At 43.3% G+C, this 20,060-nt stretch overlaps 1 protein-coding gene across 6 annotated transcripts in view; it reads right to left on the bottom strand.

Moving 5' to 3' along the window:
• Positions 1-38: 38 nt before the first annotated feature.
• Positions 39-20,060, bottom strand: part of cdk5rap2 (CDK5 regulatory subunit associated protein 2) — a 39,085-nt gene continuing 19,063 nt past the window's right edge. For 3 of the 6 annotated variants that reach the window (XM_080046968.1, XM_080046966.1, XM_080046969.1), the window contains exons 15-51: positions 19,887-19,997; positions 19,669-19,806; positions 19,343-19,522; positions 19,011-19,205; positions 18,576-18,767; positions 18,232-18,361; positions 17,985-18,124; positions 17,783-17,899; positions 17,482-17,625; positions 17,262-17,374; positions 17,005-17,144; positions 15,119-15,244; positions 14,911-15,020; positions 14,635-14,778; positions 14,053-14,142; positions 13,751-13,920; positions 13,295-13,643; positions 11,461-12,997; positions 10,894-10,995; positions 10,297-10,445; positions 9,384-9,787; positions 8,996-9,228; positions 8,593-8,644; positions 6,979-7,151; positions 5,664-6,002; positions 4,900-5,025; positions 4,498-4,614; positions 4,200-4,389; positions 3,428-3,549; positions 3,120-3,329; positions 2,920-3,012; positions 2,462-2,718; positions 1,898-2,047; positions 1,655-1,793; positions 1,268-1,314; positions 1,104-1,158; positions 39-461 (exon numbers count right to left, since the gene is read on the bottom strand). In XM_080046968.1, coding sequence (XP_079903094.1) covers positions 331-461; positions 1,104-1,158; positions 1,268-1,314; positions 1,655-1,793; positions 1,898-2,047; positions 2,462-2,718; positions 2,920-3,012; positions 3,120-3,329; positions 3,428-3,549; positions 4,200-4,389; positions 4,498-4,614; positions 4,900-5,025; positions 5,664-6,002; positions 6,979-7,151; positions 8,593-8,644; positions 8,996-9,228; positions 9,384-9,787; positions 10,297-10,445; positions 10,894-10,995; positions 11,461-12,997; positions 13,295-13,643; positions 13,751-13,920; positions 14,053-14,142; positions 14,635-14,778; positions 14,911-15,020; positions 15,119-15,244; positions 17,005-17,144; positions 17,262-17,374; positions 17,482-17,625; positions 17,783-17,899; positions 17,985-18,124; positions 18,232-18,361; positions 18,576-18,767; positions 19,011-19,205; positions 19,343-19,522; positions 19,669-19,806; positions 19,887-19,997 — 7,215 coding nt within the window. In that variant the 3' untranslated portion in view covers positions 39-330. The remainder of the gene's footprint in view (positions 462-1,103; positions 1,159-1,267; positions 1,315-1,654; positions 1,794-1,897; positions 2,048-2,461; positions 2,719-2,919; positions 3,013-3,119; positions 3,330-3,427; positions 3,550-4,199; positions 4,390-4,497; positions 4,615-4,899; positions 5,026-5,663; positions 6,003-6,978; positions 7,152-8,592; positions 8,645-8,995; positions 9,229-9,383; positions 9,788-10,296; positions 10,446-10,893; positions 10,996-11,460; positions 12,998-13,294; positions 13,644-13,750; positions 13,921-14,052; positions 14,143-14,634; positions 14,779-14,910; positions 15,021-15,118; positions 15,245-17,004; positions 17,145-17,261; positions 17,375-17,481; positions 17,626-17,782; positions 17,900-17,984; positions 18,125-18,231; positions 18,362-18,575; positions 18,768-19,010; positions 19,206-19,342; positions 19,523-19,668; positions 19,807-19,886; positions 19,998-20,060) is intronic. The other 3 variants (XM_080046967.1, XM_080046970.1, XM_080046971.1) reach the window with 3 other exon arrangements.

Below are 20,060 nucleotides of genomic sequence, written 5' to 3' on the forward strand. Positions count from 1 at the left end.
CATTTGCACATAATTCCTTGGAACACACAGTAGCTCGGAACCAAATTATACATACACTGACAGGTAAAAACAATACGTCAGTAATAAAATACATTTTCTATTCATCATATAAAAAGAATAAAGGCATTACTATTTACAAAGGCATTTTCTTTAAAAAAAAAGAGAAACAACTTCAGTACCTAAAATAAAATTATAGGCAGATCATGTGCAATCATAGTACAAAAGGGCTTCGATATGTGGAAAGTAAGGTGACAGTTTTACAGCAGGACAGAAAGGCAGGATTAACATTAGGTAGCAACATTATCTAAAGTTATGTTTCTGCAGAATGATTTAGTAGCTGCAGTGTAAAGAGGCATCACTATGGTGATCCTCCGATGATCCAGAGAGTCTAGAAACAGCGACATACATCTGCTCAGGAGACGTGTCTGGAGTGCCCCCTACTGGCCATTGACTGGAACCTCCTGAAACAGAAAACACAAGTTGTCAACATCAGCCTGAAACCTGTCACTTTACATCTTTGTCCTTAGATATGCAGGGTAAAAGGATGTGAAATAGTGACATTTTAAAACAGCCCGTAGACACATGCATCTAACATCTGACTTAAAATGAATAGCTTGACATTTAGAGAAATACACTTCCTTGCTTTCTTATCAAGAGTTATATGAGAGCGTACACCATTCTCATATCCATCTGTTCAACATAAAGCTAGTGAAAGTTTAATACCTTACGGGGGAAAAAATGGTTGAAGCTTCTAACAGACAAGAAAGAAAGCAAATCAGCGCATCTCTAAATGTCGAACTAAAAAAATAAAATAAAAAATGCTTATCATGCATCATAAATGCAGATTTTTCCACACAGTCACAATATTATAGATTTCCAGTTTATAAAGGTACAGCTAGCTTTCTCATACTGTTTCCAAAAATTAAGAAACAATGGAGGGATTTAATCCAAGAACTGTACTAAATCCTCCATAAAAAATAAACCGTGCAATGAGCATATACACATCATGTTTGGCTTCATGCAAGATAAAAACCAAATCCACACGGTGTCATAAATCTCATGCATCAGATCACTCGTAAACGCTGCACCTCAGCGACACTAACCTTCGTCTGGTCCTCCAGACGAGCCTTTCAGGCCAAACAGGGTACAGTAATTTGTCTAGCATTATTTAACACAGGATGAGAAGGAAGAGAAGAAGGATTCACCGAAAGACAATTCACCAGTTTGACATGTTATAACTTGAAGTGTTTCTTTGTGGTAAACTCACCTCTAAATTCCCCCTGGCTTTCTTCAACACGCCGTGGGTCAGATACACTAAAGACGGGGGAAATAATAAGAGGTCACATACCTTCATTTATTTACATACTGTTCAACAGAAGATATGAAATTGATGATCATCTTTATTACGGATTCATTTACAGATATGTGCTTGATTCATCAGTTTAGTCTATAATAGATAGAACACATTTACAGATACATTTGTCGCCCTAGCCTGCCATTCAAATTAGAAAAGCAGACGATATCTGACATTTTGGCTTGATCAATGAATTTTTTAAACACATTGATTATGAAAATAGCTTCTTACAATTGACTGCTCTAGCTCTGGTATAGAGTAATAACTATAAGTAAAAGAGCAAAGTAAAGATAATCTCACACTGATCGATGATGACTCGTTCCATTCCCTCTTTGAGCTGGTTGGTGGTGCGGAGGCGTTTGACGGCTCCAGTCAGCATCCGCTCCTGCTGCGACAGCCTGTTCTTCAGTCTGGCTATCTCATTCTTCAGCAGCTCATCCTGATAACGGAAGATAATAAGATTAAGATTAGGTTTACGGAGGATAGAGTAGATATCTAGTAACAACAGTGTGTGTGTGTGTGTGTGTGTGTGTGTTTGTCTACCTGCTGGTTGTTACCGCCGTCCCCTGCTGTGTTACCAGATGGCAAAGAGACTCTCCACAGCAGTTTGAGCAGCCGACCGGCTTCCTCCAACACCTGCTGCATGGTGTTCATGCTGCCCGACAAACCCTTCAGATGCTGCTGTTCAATCAACTATAAGGATGCAAATACAATGGTGTAAAAAGGAAATCGATTTTCATTTTGGTTTACCTAGTTGCCTCACTCAAGACAAGGCAACAGAAATCATTCCTTTTAACTGTGCCTGCTTTTTTGAAGAAGAAATGGGCAAAGGTCGCTTAGTTCTTAGCTTAGCTCAAATACTGTTAGTCAACAGGTAGCATTAGCCTGCCTCCACCACAGTCAGAAGATAAACTTTACAAGCTAAAAGTAAAGAAATGTTGAACTATTACTATAACACTTAATTATAATTTGTGCTTTCCTTGTGTTTCCAAGATGTGGAATTAAAATAACCCTAGTACCATCTTTATATGCAGGTACTTTGTTCCCATTATCAGCATTAATCATTTCACCACAAACTGCATCTCAAACATCAGTGTGTGTCAGTACCTTGTTGTTGGAGCCCTGCTGTCTGAATGCATGCACACAGTCCTGCAGTAGCGCCTCCATGCTGTGCGACAGCTTGCGTCCGTCTGAGATCTGCTTGCGCAGGGCGTTGTAGTCCTCCATCAGACCCAAAACGTGGCGGCCGTTTCTACTGGCCCACATCCGGGCGCCGGGCACCAGGCGAGAGGGAGCGGAGACGCTGTCACCAGAACTACTGCTGAACGACCCGCCGTCTGAATGAGCACCATGATGTTTCTCAACTGAAAAGATCAAAGCATGCGTTTGTTGTTTAGAAATGCACATCATCAAAAATATCTTTTATCGTGAATATTACAATTCATGAGGAGTTACAATGTTCTTTTTAACATTTATCTACTATGAACCTATTTTTGGCCAATAATGAACGATATAGCAGATGTCAAAAAAGGTCACTACTAGAAAAGTATACTCTGTGTACTTACCATGGAGGCCACTAGTGTGTTCGTTGTGACTCTGATTATATGAGTGACGGGCGGTATCGCAGCCTTCACGACCTGGTGACCTGACTCCTTCATCTAAGAAGAATGCATAAAAGAACGCTTACATGACCTGGCAGATTCCATTGGGAGTTATTCAATGCCTCCATAGATCTGTCCCATGCTTGTCTGTGCTGTGCGTTTACCTGGAGAGGAGAGCAGGTAGTTGATGTTGATGGTTTCAGAGCGGTTGTTTCCTCTGAGCAGCTGCTCCTCCAGTCTCTGTCTCAGAGCTGTGTTGGTCTGGATGCTTCTCTCCAGCTGCAGCCTCAGGTGTCTGATCTCTGACAGCAGCTCACTCAGGTCCACCGGGCCGGCGGACGGGACAGGGGCGGGCTGCTGGGCCTCGCTGGATCCTGATAGGAGGGATGGTGACAGAGAGGGAAAACTTTAGCTCATAGGTGTTACAGAACAGGAGATACGTGGCTCAAAACAGCAGAAAATGTCAAAGTACCGTTGTGTTTCTGAGCCTCGGTCTTCATCTTCTCGTAAACGTGCAGCTCCACCCGCAGAGACTGCAGCAGATGCTGAGAGTCAGACAGCTGCTGCCTCTGGAGTTTGACCTCACACTGAAGCCTGCAAACACACAACAGAGAAACATTCAATAATCTATAGAGTTTGAAAAAACAAAACCGGTTACTCCTTCGCAAAAGATGAAGATTCATATTCCTGTTCTTCAGCATATGTAGGAAATACAGAGTTTTATAGAAACATTTTTTAAATGGGTGACAAAATAGTTGGGGGTTCCGAGTGGTTAAGACACAGACCATATTATTTGTTCCAAGTAGGAACATAGTTAATAGTTAATCGCCCGTTAAAAGGATTCACATAATCGGCAGCAGCTATATTAACCATGAACTCCAATGACAAGGTACGGAAAGCGAGAGGAGAAGTGATCTGACAGTGAACCAGACTCCAGGTTTCGTGTGTCAGCCTCACTCAGCTGTGTCAGGAGGACCCAAGGGCAGGAGGTCACTCATCATCATCATGGTATGTAATGTATGCATGTGTGTGTTCATGGATGAGCCCACCAATGACAGACTATCACATTTCTGAGTTGTGCTAATAGTATGGAATAATGGGAACAGTAAAGAGTCTTTAGAATGGTCATTAGTAGCCTTGTGTAGTTTCACGTTACATGAAAGAGAGTGGTGACGATCGTGTGGATCGAAATGAAGATGTGTGTGGAAGTGATGTTACCTGTGAGTGTGTGTTTGTGTGTGTACCTGTGCAGCTCCTCTTTGCTGTAGTGCATTGTTTCCTGCAGCTGGGAGTTTTCTTGGTTGCTGTGCTCGAGTCTCTCCTGCAGTCGGCCATTTTCTTGCCTCAGAGCTTCAAACTCCTTCTTGCTCTGCTCCAGTTTGGCTGTCCGCCTCGCGATAGTCTCTCGTAGCTTCTCGTTCTCCTTCTGCTTGTCTGGAGGACACAGAAATATATGTTACGTAGGTTAGTGTTGACTAAAGCCATGTGTATGTGTTCCTGATTGTAGGTTGAAGTGAATTTGTTCAAAGTTGTGTGCGTTACCTCTAGAGCCCATGGTGAGTTGTTCCTTCAGCGCTTGGTTTTGTCCCCAGAGGATACGCATCTCACTGGCCAGCTGACCCTGCTCCTCGTTACCATGGATAAAGATGTTGGTGGAAGCTGAATAAGGCAGGGCACATACACACACTCGTCAGTGAACAATTAAGGGAATAAATACTTTCTAATAATTATGGTGTGTGAGAGAGAGAGAGAGAGAGAGAGAGAGAGAGAGAGAGAGAGAGAGAGAGAGAGAGAGAGAGAGAGAGAGAGAGAGAGAGAGAGAGAGAGAGAGAGAGAGAGAGAGAGAGAGAGAGAGAGAGAGAGAGAGAGAGAGAGAGAGAGAGAGAGAGAGAGAGAGAGAGAGAGAGAGAGAGAGAGAGAGAGAGAGAGAGAGAGAGGACTTACTTGGGTCTTTCTCCACTTCGGCGAGTCTCCTCTCCAGTTGTTCCCTCAGACGGTCGTTGGTGCGGATGCTCTCCTCCAGGCGCTGACGCAATGCTCGGATTTCCTGAAGGTGTTCAGCCAGCAAGTCTGATAGACACACACAAGCACACAACTACATTAAAGGGGGTAGGGTACCAAAGAAACAATACATCCTACATTTCCCATTATAAACTCTTTTGTTAAAAGCTCCCCCCATGATATTTCCAAGTCTTCCAAACACCACAACTGAAGTTTGTTACACAGCCTTTTTTGCAAAAAAAAAAATCACATTTTAAATTTCAACTGCTCTTGTTTTAATTGATTTACTTGCTTCTTCTTGATACTCTATTCTTTTAGTCAATTTATTTTTAGTGCCAATTTATCTGTGTTCTTCTTAGAATATTTTGTTGTCTTTTTTTTCTCGACTATATTGTTGTAAGTAAGGTTCCTAACTCCATATAACCGAGTTAAAATAAAGGTTATGATGATATTCTCAAGGCCCAAACCCTGATGACATCACTACGAAATCATCACGGTTAATTTTTTTCCAGACTTTGAAAAAGCTTCTCCAGACATAAAAGACATTTTCACAGGTTGAACAATCATTACAAAGATACTGAACTTTTGAATTTGTGGATGGCCCCTCTAATAAATAATTCTGCATTTGTTTATTCAAACAACAAATTCCCATGTTGTAACACCATAAACACACACACCAAATCAATCAACCAATATCCCATATTTACCTGAATTCATTGTGGGAGGCTGTTCGGCAGTGATCTTTTGCGAGCCAACATCTCCTTGTCCTCTATGCGTGTCTGTGTGAGGCCCTGATGCGTCCCTCTCATGGCCCTGCTCCTGTCCCTGGTGGAGGGAGCTGTTCTGGGCCATGATGGAGCGGTGCAGGTCCAGTTCACTGCGCAGGCTGGTGTTGAGCTCCTCGCTGCCTCTCAGCTGCTCCTGCAGTCGCCCGTTCTCCCTCTGCAGGCCCTGCAGCCTGTGAGCCGACACACCTCCGTCCTCAACTCCTCCTACAGGAGGGACACCTGCTCCTGTCCAGTCTGAGGGGGGGCGCTGGCCTGAAGCTGCACAGGGAGAGAACAAAGGGTCAGTATATTAAAAAAAAACAAAAAACAAAAAAAAAAAAAACATTTGTCTGGTTCTGAAGGGCCTTTTAACATATTTTCTGTGTGTAATCATTTGTTTACCTCTCATTAGTCAATATAAAATCACTACATTAATGTTTCATCATATTCCATCTTCTTTAATTGGAGTTTGTAAACCAAAATGGCATCCACTGCTATATCCTCTAAGCTAATACAAAGTAATGTGAATTTGGGCTCTGCAGCACCTCTCACATATCCACATGATATGAGCCTCCACTGCCTCTTTTCCCCCAGTGGGAAACAGAATTAGAGGATCGAACCAGATAGCTGGCCACTGAATAATGCAGCTCTAAGTGGAGACGGATTGAAACTGGACACCTGCTCTGCCCCTTGGTCGACATGCTTTGTCCTGCGGGGACGCATCGCTGCAACAGAATGGATCTGAGTGGAAAATAAGTGCCATTACAGGCTACGACTAGGCGGGCTAGGCCCATGGACAAGGATTCAGGTTTGATACACCACTGAGGCAAGACAAGGGGATATATGCATTTTTAATGGAGCAAACTGAGTTAATCTTTGTGCGGCCTAAAATACAGCCTGGCACATGCTATACCTGGCAGAGATCAATGTCTGTGACACCTAAGACTATTAATGGAGTTGGATTTCACACCCAATCACAACGTTATTCCATTACTAAGAAGATGTTTCAGTCCATGTCCTCATGTATACAGATGTATTTGAAAAAAAATTACATTTTCTCCCCTCCATTTGCAGAACAATTCCCATACACACAATGGTGTTTCAGAATCTCTCTCTCATCACAGGACACTGCAAAAAACTATTTAAATGCTGACGTTATCATGTCTGGCCATTGGGTGGCGATAATATGTCACGTCAAACACCATAGAAGCAAATTCCCTGTCTCCATGAATACAGAAATCCTCTTTGTGCTTACTGTGGGCTCGGTTACCGCCTTGTGTTGCCGGGCTGCTGTAGCAGGAGGAGGACGTCCTGTCTGAGTGGCACAGATCAGAGTGAGAGCTGTGGTGGCTGCTGGGACTTTGGTTTCTCATCTGGCTCTGAAGGCTCTGGATGAGACGGTTCTTCTCCTGCAGCTCTTTAGCCAACCTGGGAGGAGAGGAGGGAAAAGGAAGGGCATGAGTCATTTAATCCATCGCATCATCTCACTGGGCGTTGGAGAGCCAAACTATGTAAAACAGAGAAGAGTACACAGAGAAAGGAGAAGCACCCGAAAGGAGACACAACTTAAAGCTACCGTGCGTAACTTTTTCCATATAAATGCGCGATCATGGAAGGCTTTCCTCATGAAGATGTGCAGACAGTGTTGAAGATGTGCAGACAGTGTTGAAGATGTGCAGACAGTGTTGAAGATGTGCAGACAGTGTTGAAGATGTGCAGACAGTGTTGTTGTAATCACTCAAAATGACTCATGGGAGCGACAGAAGTTACGCACTATAGCTTTAAGACCGAATATTTCAGGAAACATGTTCCTAACCAGAGGACTTGCAACTTTCAGCAGAACCACACAGCTGGAAAGTATCTGAAAAAGAAGGCGTTCACTTCACAGCAACCGTCATGCCTTGTGTCTGGATGAGAGAGCCACTCACAGGTCCAGCTGCTCCCTGGTGCACTGAGCCAGGCTGAGGTTATGCTGGACGAGGAGGCTGACGTGTTGCTGCAGCAGCTCTCTCTCGCCCTCTAGCTCCACACGCAGCGTGTCTAGCTCCTGCTGGATGCCCAGCGCGCTGTCAGGAGGATCTGTCATGCTCTCCTCACAGCAAAGCACTGACTGTGAGCCCTGCTGAAGCTCCCCAAGACTGACCACATCGCTAATAATGTGGATTAACGTATTGTATGTCACCATGAGCACCTATCATTTACGATAATTAACGATACAAGAGTAAAGCTGACAGACAGCTTGCTTCATTTTGTAACGCCAAAAGTCAAACTTGCTGTATCAATGAATCTAAATAAACTGGGAAACACTTTGATTTTTCTATCACATATAAACTTAACTATATATACTTATCTTGGTGTTTCATATATAGCTAAATAACTATTTAGCTTTTCTCATGAGATTACTTGAACTGTAACGGACATAAACGGATGAACATTGACATGTGTGTGTTCCCCCCCAATTTCTCAGACACCAATGACCCAGTTAGGGGCAATGTAACCCTAATGTTTTGGTTGTCACAGGGAAAAATTAGGTCAACAGCAGGACGCTATTCAAAACCAACAACACACGCACCGCCCAGGGTCACAAGGCAATTGGCTGGGTCAATGTGTGTTTGTGGGGGGGAGTTAAAAAAAGAGAAATTCTAAGATTTGTTCAAAATGACCTACTCTGCCATAGAGCATTGTGCTATTCACACAATGTCAAACAATCCCCTCATCCATGTTTTTAAAAGCATTGGTAAAAGTAAGTACATATCCAAGTAACATTTATATTATTTGGACGGTGGTAAATATTACAGATTTTTTTTTCCAACACATAACACACAAATAACAATAATACGAGTGCAGTGTGTGAGACTTTAACACTCACCTACGAGACAGTTCCAGAGCCGCGACATCCTCGTTATCTGGATGAGACTCTCCTAGCAGACAGGGGGAAAGACGCTGTCAAGGACCTGTCTGTATGAATCAGTTCCGATTGACTGCTCTTTGTTTTCATCTCTCTGTACTGGTAGATTTCTCCTTGTTAAAGATATAAACATTCCTGCACAATAGGTGAAGACTGTACTGCTGCTTTTTAAAACGTAGACGCTCCCTTTAAACTTCAGTAACTATACTAGCAAAACATCAATCTATGCTTGCACCTGTTAGCTGAAGTACAGAGGAGTTTGGCACAGTGCTGTATAACGATTAACAGGGTTTACACAGTGTAGCTCTGGTTAGCACTATTTTCCAAAAGATGCTATTACAACCCAGGCAGCAGCAGCAGCTACCTTTGTCCAGCCGTCCCTCCAGCCTGTCCAGGATGCTCAGGCTCTTGTCCAGCTGTTCTTTCACCACCTCCCCCGTGTAGTAGTCCACCTCCCCGGCCTGCTGCAGCTCCTTGAAGGCCTTGCTCAGCTCCTCCAGCTGCCGGCGCTGCAGGCCTCCCAGCCGCCGGCTCTCCTTGATCTGCTGCCTCAGTTGTGACAGTTCCCTGGCCTGGGACTGCACCAGGGAGTCTAGTCTGTGGAGAGGACAGAATGAGGGCAAGTGGGGTGAGGGGGGGGTAACCCAAAAAAACAAGGTCAATGGGATGAGTCTCAATTTAATTTGTCAAAGTGACAGCTTTCGCTCAGGGTGAAAAATAGTACAATATTGATAGTGAAAAAGGCTGTTAACCTAGCAGGTGATGCGGAGCGACTGCTAGGCGTATGCATCTGTTCATTCATGCTTCTGTTCAGTGTCTTCTCCCTTTCCAGGTCCGTATTAACACAGCTGGTTTTATCCTTTACCCCCTGGTTGTCCCCCTCCTTCTTCTCCCTTAGTTGCCCACTTTTGAAGCTCCTATCTGGGCCATGGTTTTCCCTCTGTGTCCCCTCCTGGTCCCTGACTGTTGGGAGATCGGAGGTGTTGGTTGCTAGGTCGCTGGAGAGAGAGTTCCTACGGAGAAGCCTTTGCATTTGGATGATGAGTTTGGTCTGGTGTTCCAGCTGGACCTTCAGCTCTCGGACTTGTCCCTGGAGCTGCAGAGGGTTCTCAGAGACACCGTAGTCGTCGTAGGCCTGGAGGCTTTTCAGACTGACCTGAAAACAGCCAGAAGAGGGTTGATAAATATCCAATTCAAGCTAAATAAACAATAAATTAGCTATTGTTGCTAAGCCAGTCAAGATTGCCATTCTCACATGGCACAGATGCATTTTTTTTTTTTTTTTAATGTTTTAACAATAAGTCCTTGATTTCACAGACGTAGACAAAAGCTTCTCATTTTAGCCAGCAACCACAGGTTGAAATGAAAAAAAGTAACTGGCAGTTTTGATCAGCTAGCTAATTATTTAAGGTAACAGTTGGCTACTTATGTAGGCAGTAAGCTTATTAGCCGCACATGCTTAGACTTGTAGAGTACTTTACAGGAAACACACTATTTTAGCATTTCTTACACATTTGCTTTTGTGTTTTGGGATTTGGGAAGGTTGTAGAAAGCCCAAACTCTTTTAATATCAAGTATATCTCTAATTATATCCCAAAGCACTGCTCAATATGTGGAGAAATCATACACTTGTTCATTGGAGGAGTTTAGCTAAAAGTTGAATACCTTTGCTGAGCTGAGAGCTGGAGAACTGGGGTACGGGGTGCTGGAGGTAGAGTCCAGGTTTTCAGTGGAGGAGAAGGTTGCCTGTTCACGCTTCAGAAGGGACGGCAGGCTAGAGGCACTACAGCCAGGCTTCACACCAACCTCCAGATCTGGCAACACAAGGGACACAGAAACAATCAACTAGAGATTCAAGTTGTCATCACAAGTTGTGGAGAAAAGAAAATAGTGATAGTGCTATGTGAGGAAATAAATCATTTGAGATACAGCTAGACTGTGAAATAAGACAAGTAAAAAGGTGAAAGGTTAATAAGTGTGCTCTTAAAGACATCCCTGAACTTCCAAGTGGAAACATGCAAGAAGTTGTCAATGCAGAAGATTGACAGCCCATTCAAAACAGAGAAACACCTAAATTAAAACCAATAGAGTGTGTTGTTATGAGACCCAAACAGAAAAACATTCCTCAAGGTAAGAGACAGTGTGTTACAGTTTCCCTTGTTCACTCCTCATGCAGACAAATAGTGAAAATCTATCCACATGTGTGATTAGTAGTGCCCACTCAGCAGACAGACATGCAGCGTCTGTCTAAAAGCCTTCTACCTGTGCTACTGCTCTCTTCCCTATCGTTCTCACTCTTGCCACTGGTTTCGTAACCCAGGTCCTGCAAATCCACCTGCACGCCTTTGTCATCCTGCTCCAGAGCTGGCATTGGAGAAGGCAATGTATGTCGGGTTAGACAGATCATTTTAAGGTTCACACAGAATCTTGTTTCTTTCCTTAATGGTGTCCCTAATCATCATCATCTGATTATCAAAGGAGTTTAAGACGAGACACGGCAGGCAAATATATGACTTTTTCAAGTGCTGGTCAATTTAGAGATTTTTGGCGATTTTTGTCTTCTTTCATACTAAGATCATCTTCATATCATATGGATTTTTAGTTTTGAAAGACATGCAATTTAACATTGTTATATATTGGCAAATGGTCATATTTATATAGATATTTCTGAAAAAATTGTAATACAAAAAATAATAGCTTTAATGTGCATAACTGGCCCCAAAAAATGTAAGTATTCACCTGCAGTGTCTCGCCTTAACTCAACTTACTTAATCACAGATGTATTAAAAACTTTGAATTGCTCATGAAAATGAGTGTGCGTTATCCTACCTCTCCGTGCAGTTTCAGGGGAGGGTGTGGTCAGAGCGGTGGCCAGCTTCTCCTCCAGGCTTTTACAGGCTTTCTTCTTCTCTCTCAGCGCCTTATGGAGAGTCTCCAGTTGGACCTGAACACTGGGTGGTAATCCCTTGGCCTCCTGCATGTGGGCCCCTCTCTCCTCTTTACGGCCCCTCTCTTCTTGTAGTGAAGCCTGGAGTTCAGAAATCCTCTGCGTGCGATCGCTGAAAACCTTGGCGAGAAGGCAGAGGTTGCTGTGGAGCTCTTGGTGAAGTTGTCCCTTTGAAGTTGACTGAACTCTGCTGGATTTGGTGGTTTCTCCCAGTTCAGTTGTCTCTTTCAAGGCTCTCTGTAGTTTGTCTAAATTCATCTGCAGGTCAGTGCTGGGCTGTGACGATCTTCTAGAAGCCATGGGGCTGGCGTTTGTACAGTATTCTGCCAGAGAGGCAACGGCAGATTCTGCTGCACTGAGGCAGTCCATGAGAACTTTGATATTCTCTAGATTAGCAAAATCTCCAATTTCCGATCGGTGCTCCTTTGATTCCTCTTCCTGAAGTGATGCTGTTGCCATCTGCCTGAAACTTCTATCATTCTGGTGGGCGCCGTTATTGTTGTAGCCACGCTGAGCAGCAGCAGCAGCTTCTGAAGCTCTCAGTTTTTCCTGCAACTCTGCATTAAGCCTACTCTGCTCCCACAGTGCCTGTTGCAAAGAGTCAGCGTTCCGTTGCAGCTCCTGTATAGTTGAGTCCTCAGTACTTCCACCTCTTGGGCTCTGTGGATTTGAGGATGGCGCAGTCACCTTCTGTAAGGTCGTATCTATCTTCAAACGTAAATCGTTGGTTTCTGGATTATTTTCTTGGCCTTCAGAGGAGATAATGGCTCTCTCTGCCATGTTCAGAAGCTCTAGAAGCTGGTTGTTGAGCTGCTCCTTCTCCTGCAGTGCTTTTTGAAGATCCATGCATCTGCTGTGGAGGGCAGCATCTGTGGCCACAGAGCCAGAACCTACACCTGAACTGGTGTGTGCCCCAAATCCTCCCTGGCTGTCCAGACTGCAGGCGGTCAGGTAAGCGATGGTGGATTCCGCAGCCTGTAAGGCCTCAACATACTGGCGGTTGAGGCGGTCCTTTTCCTGGAGCTTAGCATGAATCTCTTCCCAATCGGCTAGCCGCTCGCTCAGCTTGTTGATCAGGACTTCTTTCTCCTGACACTCCTGGTGGAGCAGCTCCAGCTGGGTGAGGAGAGCAGACTCGGTCGGGGTTTCATCCAGTGTGAGTCTGGTTTCAGGGCCTTTGTCTGACCCTTCTGTACTGCCGCTATGATGCACGTCTCTGGAAGAAGGGGAAGTGCTGTGGTCGGGTGACATGGGGAAGTAGGAGTCCACCAGGTCAGGACCATCGACATCATTCAAATGAAGGTGCGGAAGTGCATCGGTTTTCAGATGGTCGGAGCTCACAGACGGCATGCTGCTGCTGCTGCTAGCATCCACTAATCTGAGCCTCACAGGGACCGGGAGGCGAGATTTGACACCAACCTACAGTTGAAAACAAAATTAAACAGAAATTAGAAACACTGACACTACACACTACATTTAGGAAGCAATGGACGTTGGATTTTAAAATAAGTTGATAAAGTACCTTTCTTTGCATTCATTTGACTCCCAATCATTATACACTGGTAATAATTACTCAACATTGTTAATATGGAACTAAAGACTGTTGTGAAATGCAAAATTACAGAATTTTTTTGTCGATTTATCACGATTTGGGAAAAAAACAATCGTTTGACAGCTCCGTTTTCGTCTTTATACTTTCACTATAATAAAACTTACCCCATGTTTTGCCACATGCTGCTGTGCACTCTTGCCGTGTGACTGCCCTTTAGTGTGTAGACTCTCAATCCCCTCTGCGGTGCCGACAATTAGCTCAGTGGTGACAGGGTTCACCCCGTCTGTCACCTCATTATCGTTTTCTCCCTTTCCCTTCGACAGACTGATGACCTCAGTGTGCCTTTCTGACTCGACCTGCAGTGCTTCCAAACTCCTTCTCAACTCGGCCTGTCCGTCACTGCTGTTCCCCGAGGCGTCTGTGCTCTCTTTCTCCTTGCTTTCAGTAGACTTCTGTTCTTTCAGGAGACCCCGTAGCTTTGCATTTTCTGATCTTAGTCTGAGAAGCTCCTCTCTAAAAAAATAGGAAAATGTATACTGTAATGTTCACAAGACGTATTCTTAAGTCACAGACAAAAAGGAAAAGAGTGGGATTTGGAAACTTCTGAATAAAAGACCCACCTGAGGTGCGAGACTGATGTGGCCCCGCTATCAGTCAGCAAGGATTTAAGTGCCATTGAATTTGTGTGATCTTTCTTTCCAGTGTCCAAGTTGCCAGACTGAGCATGCTCTCTACTCTGGCTAAGATCACTGTCCATACTCATATCACACAAAAGCTTTCCAGACACCATCTAAAAAGGGAAAGATTACAAATATGGTTACACAAAAAAAAAAGGTAAAATCCAAGTATGTACCTTAGATTTTGTCTTAATGTATTTCCAAAACTCTTTAAAAATTTGAATAAATTATTATCTATTTCATACTTGTCCTAGTTTGATGTCGGTCTGACTCTCTTTATCCAGACCAGAGTGATGCTTCCTCCTATTGTGTCCCGCTGGCGTCTTCTCAAGCTGCTAGAGTAATGGGATGGGAGGCGAGTATGACACAAATGACTCGGTAAAAGAAAACTTAATGCGGGAACAGAATCCATAAAACACAGCACAGCAACATCAGAATGGTATGACGTGTCTAATGTGGCATGGTGAAAAGAGACCGTTTTGTGGGACACAGAGATAAGGACAAAAAACAAAAACAGGGACTGATTAGGAAAGGTGGAGGAGAAAAAGAGGGTTCATCTTCTAATACAGACAAGAAACACGCTTGTTAGAAAAATAAGACATACAGTACCACAGAGTTAACAGACTAGACAGAGTTAAGGTTAGGATGTAGGTTCAGAGGTTAGAAAAGAAGCTAGTTAAAAGTGGATGTTAGGACAATGACTCAGACAGAATTTGGTGGTTAATGAATAAAAGCTGCCCTTTTTATTGTTAGGTTTAGGAAATAAACGATGCTGTAACTTTAGGTACAGCTTCCTCCATTTGCAGTTCTCTTTTGTGGCCTCTAACCTGTTTCCAGGGGCTACGGCTGGTCACGTCTTTGTCTTTCTTGTCGTATGTGTCATGGTCTGACTTCTCCAATAGTGACAGTCGGTTCTGCAGCTCGGTGTTGACAGTCTGCAGTCTGCTGACACAATCCTGCAGCTCAAGAACCTAGGGCCAGGAGAGATTTGTATTCATTTTGGCACGATTTGTCTTCCTGTTCTACATTTTTCTGTTGAGTGAGTCCACTGTAAAAAATATAGAAAATGACACAATACTTTTTATTAGTGAAAAGCAATTCACCTTCTGCCTGAGCTCCTGTGCAGAGAGTAGAGACAAACTGTCGTCCTGACCCTCGCCGACACAGATACTCATGTAGGAAGTCTGATCTCCAATGAAGCTCAAAGTGTCTCCTGAAAAACACATTAAGAGTTACACCTAAATAAAAAGGATCCTACTTACCAAAAAAGTCTTGAATAAGAAGTGGAGTGTATTTATTTTCTACACTTACCACCGACTCCTCCTCCACGGTTCTGTATGGCTCCCAAGCGAGCCTGCAGAGAGGCATTCCAGCGCTGTGCGTCTTCAAGCTGATGTCTTGTGCTCTCCAGCTCTTTAGGATCAATCCGGTCCAGACCTGAACAGACACACAGAGGGTTACACAATGACAAAGTATGTTTTTGTATATGTAGGTGTTCCACTGGCTAGAATGTAAGTAACTTGACATACATTCAGAATGATTCACATGCAGTATCATTTGTAGTTAAGACTTGTGTGACTTAAAAGAGTTTGTTACGATAATATATACTGAAAATGTTCCCAAGTATAAAAACACTGGGGTGATGTACGATTGGACTAAACAAGAGGCACACTACATTTTTTAAATGTAATAATACATATTTGCATGATTGTCCTATACATATAAAAAATTCCGAATAAGTTGAATCAGGTAAGCTAGCGATTCTGAAAAAACGTTAATAAACAAATATATAGATATATAAAGCAACACTTCATACCCCCAACCCCTTCTGTAATATGTAAAGTGAGGTGATTTTGTAGGGGCCACATATAATGAATAATGAATTTAGTAAAACATTATAAAATATGTCTTCAGTAGAAAATATCTTATATAAATAAATATGTTAAAATAATTTAATTATATCTGCAGACATTATAGTGTGTTTTGTATACTGCTTATAAAATGCTAAATTGGCACACTCAAAGTGTTACAATAAATAAGCATATTCACCATGGCTTTCTGTGTGTTTCCCTACACGTGGCATGAACACATTGTATGCACTGTATATTATAATGATTATATAACCAAAACAAGAAATGTGGAATTTCATTGGTAGTAACTGTAGCTACGTCTATCATACGTTCAATGTGAATGTGGTCCTGTTACTTACAGCTGACCTATTTATACACCTGGCTCGCTGTCGACAGGGGGGGGGGGGGGGGGGGGGATGAGCCTGTGCTTGACGTGCACAGAAAGGCGAGCACACACACGTGCATGTGGACAGACACTGGAGTCATTTGGCTTAGACGACTAACTGAGCAAACAGTGACACTATTAATCAGTCTCAAGGCTGCGCTCTGATGTCACATATCTGAAGCAGTAACTGTGAATTACTTTAGTTATATGATGTCATAAGATAAAAAACTTAAGATTTTATTTATTTATTAAGATTTATTTCAGGGAAGACTATCTAAAGTGGGTTATCATTGGATACTATAGCAGTAGAAGTATTAGAAAGCTTGTTTAAAAGTTGTTATATAATGACATGCTTGTGAAATGAAATGACAGATGGTTGGATTAGTAATCAGTTAGAGAGGTGATGCAATCAACCGACAACCAAATGTTTTAGTGGGACAGTGAAAAAAAAAGTAGACAGCATGTTAAAAGTGAGAGACAGGACAACAGCAGCTTTTATTCACTTTGTTATAAATGACAGAGAAACAGAGAAACAGTGTGGAATGGATGAGTGTGAAGCCTTTACATTTAACGAGTGACAGAGAAAAAACAGGTAGCTAGCAACTCTACTGTGGACAGAACATGCAGATGAGAAGGTGATGATGATGCAAAGAACATAGAGTGCACGCAGATGAGGAGTGGAAGGAGCAGGTGTGCATGCTGAATGAGGTGACATATAAAGAGGGGAAGTGAACCTGTCAGCAGGAGATATTATTAGAGTGAACACAAAGGACAAAGACGACAGGTGTGTTTGTGTGTGCGTATGTTTTCCCAAGGAGCTGTCGCTAAACGTCTCCCTGGGCTATAGTTTCCTAACTCCTCTAAAGACTTATAATAGTTGACAGTGATAAACATGCTCTTTCATGTGTGATTTTTTCATTCATTCAGTTCCTCATCTACAATCCCCTGTGTTTGCAGCGCACCTTCTCTGAGTTTGGCTCTGTGTATCTCTCTCTCCAAGTCGTCCCTGAGCTCCTCATTAGTTTTGATGCTTTGCTCTAGCTGCTGCCTGAGGAGCTGCACCGCTGTCAGCTCCAGCTGCAGAGCATGGATACGCTGGGCACTGGAAAACAAACATGAATATACATAGAGGAAGGTTGGTCCGTCACATACGTTAACCAAATGAAAGACATGTTTTCAGTTTAATGTAAGAGTTCCAGGGATCATTAATTATCCCTACCTGTCCTGCTCCTTTACAGTCCGGACCAGGCTGGAGTAGAGCTGCTGTTCGGCTCTTAGGGCTTTATTCAAAGCACCGTGCTCCTCTTGCAAGGTCAAAAGGTTTGGTAAAACCTTAGGGGAGACAGAACATGAAAGGAAAATGGTCTTAATATCTTATCTATAAGTATAAAATATGCTTTTTCCTGGTTTCATTCAAGAGATAAGCTTGTCAAGTTTACTTCTTGCTGGCTGTCACCACCAATCATGGTTCTCTCTCTCTGAGGGAGCCCTGGGAGTGACCTCTCCATGCCCGAGCCAATGACCCGATCCTGGGTAGGATCGGCCCGACTGTCCCCTCTCTGACTGAGGCGCTGGTGGAGAACCTGCACAGAGACATAAACAAAACATGAGAACCAATACTCCATAAGAAGAGGCCGCTGGGTTCAAAGAGTAGTCAGAAGAAAAGCTCCCTATGCAAAGCTGCTGTGTGTTTCATTGATTGAAAGTTTGACTTTGTCAATTGAATGGGGGAATCCTTACATCGATAATCTCATCCTTGGTCTTTAGAGTGGCAGTCAGGGACTCAATGTTCGCAGTCTGACCTTCGTTGCGACCTTCCAGCTCAGATAGCAGTGACTGTAGCTCTGCCAAAGAGATCTGGACATCAAGAAAAGTAGGGGATTATAACACAATATGACACTTGTTGGTAAGAGTTCCAATTATGGATGAATAATCAACTGACCTTCAGTTCATTCTCCCTTTTCAGTGCTTTGTTCAGTGCCTCAGTTTTCTGTGCTAGCTCCTTTTTCAAGACAACGACTGCTTTTTTGGAGGTGGGAATGTTCTCCACATTGTCCTCGCTGTTCCTCCTGGACAACTCAGCTTTACAGCAGACAAAATAGAATCAAAATGTAACGCTAGGTCCTAAGTGTGCTTTGACTTACAAATAAATATCCAGTGAGATAGTTTAAAGGTCTGAAACTCCTTACCTTCCCTCTCGTCCAATTTCTCCTGCATGATCTGGATAGTTTGTCTGAGCTCCAACACATTATCCGGCTCCTCCTTTTGCCTCATCTCTGCCAGAAACTGGTCCCTCTCCTGAGCACGCTGCAGAAGCTTCTGCAAAGTAACAAACACGCCATGAACATAATAAGAAATCATATGTTTTTCAAAAAGGCCACCAATTGATTTTGAGTCAGAATGGACGAGAGGAGTATGGTTAGTGTTGTTCTCATTGGGAGTTTTGATTTCCTCTCACTGTTAGGCTTCCTTGACTGTAAGTCGAGCTCATTTTACGGTCAAGTGACTGTGTTTGTATCCCAGAGGAACTCACGTTGATGAGGCTGTCTTTTTCGGCGAGCTGGGCTCTGAGTTCTGCTGTCTCTAAATAACCCTCCTGTGTTGTCGTGGAGCTTTGCTTCTCGGCAGTGGCAAGCCGCTGCTGCCTATCAGACAGCTGCTTCCTCATTTCCTGGATCTCTACAGTGCGCTCAGACAGCATGCGGTTGTAGCGCTCTGCAGACTCCTAGGGACAAGAAAGAACAGATTAAAGAAATTAGATTATGTGATGTTTGCCCACAGTCGGTACATATGAATGGCTTTTTGTACATGTGTCAATGCACATTGTCTGTATAATTAAATCAAATATAATTACATTTCTCTCATTTGCATGTTACTTTAGTTGTATTGTATAGCATTCTTTGTTATATTCTATCACCATGTGTTGCGAAAACCTTCTTTGTCAATGTTTTCATAATTAATTGTTGACCTTGAGGAGTTGGTCCTTGCTGCTGATGGTGGCCAACAGCCCTTCCACAGCACTCTCATTGTCAGCAACCAGCCTTTCCCTGGCCTTCACAGCCTCCGCCAACATAACCTCTGTGACCTTTAACCTCTGGCCCATCTGTTCAGCTAAGTCACGTGCGTGAGTCTGTGACTGGCTCAACATTGATTCAGTCATCTCCTAAAAAACAAGAATGAAATTGATTTAGAAAAACCAAAAAGTAACTCAGGATATAAACACAATCTAATTGATGTGCTTGCATATGTTAACATCCCAGGTCAAACACAGCAGAGTAAGGTCACTATTTTTCAGCTAACCTGCATGTCCTTTGTCTTGCCCTCGAGGGAGAGCTGTAGCTGGCTGATGATGGAGTCCTTTTCCCTCAGTGATCTGTTCAAGTTATCTTCTACATCTTGCTTGGCTCTTTGCAGGTTCTTAAGTGTGTTTGCGAGATGCTGCAACTCCGCATCCTTCTCTTTGATCAGACTGTCAAAACTCTGGAAGGAGAAGAATGGGCAGACCGATGCATCAGACTGAAGAACAACTTCCCAACAACAACATTTTTTCAGATTACTTGGAAAGGTACATTTTATCTTCTGGCCCTCTTCTAAAAGTACATCCAAATCACATATAATCTGCTTACATTGATAGTCTCCTCGTTGTGAGAGAGCAGGTTATTGAGCCTGTCCAGATCTCTCTCCTTCTCCCTTAGAGACAGCTGCAGCTGGTGGATCTCATTGTCTTTCTCCTCGATAGCAGCAAACTTCTCATCCAGCGCTTGCTGTGAGAGAGCAAACAGAACAAGGTCAGAATCAAATTATAGTCGCCGTGGTGAGATGATTACGCAGAAGGAATGCAAACCTCCAGGGCCTTCTCCTTTTCCTTCAGCCTTTGCCGCAGCTTGGAAAGCACGTTATCGCTTCCTCCTGGACTTTTGCTATGCTCAAAGTCTCTGACCATGTTTATGTACTCCTGAAGAAAACAAAAAATAATTATGTAAAAAGTATATTCTAAATCTCAATGTACAATATTGCA

The sequence above is a fragment of the Ammodytes marinus genome (assembly GCF_949987685.1).
Source record: "Ammodytes marinus genome assembly, chromosome: 18".
Taxonomy (NCBI): Eukaryota; Metazoa; Chordata; class Actinopteri; order Uranoscopiformes; family Ammodytidae; genus Ammodytes; species Ammodytes marinus.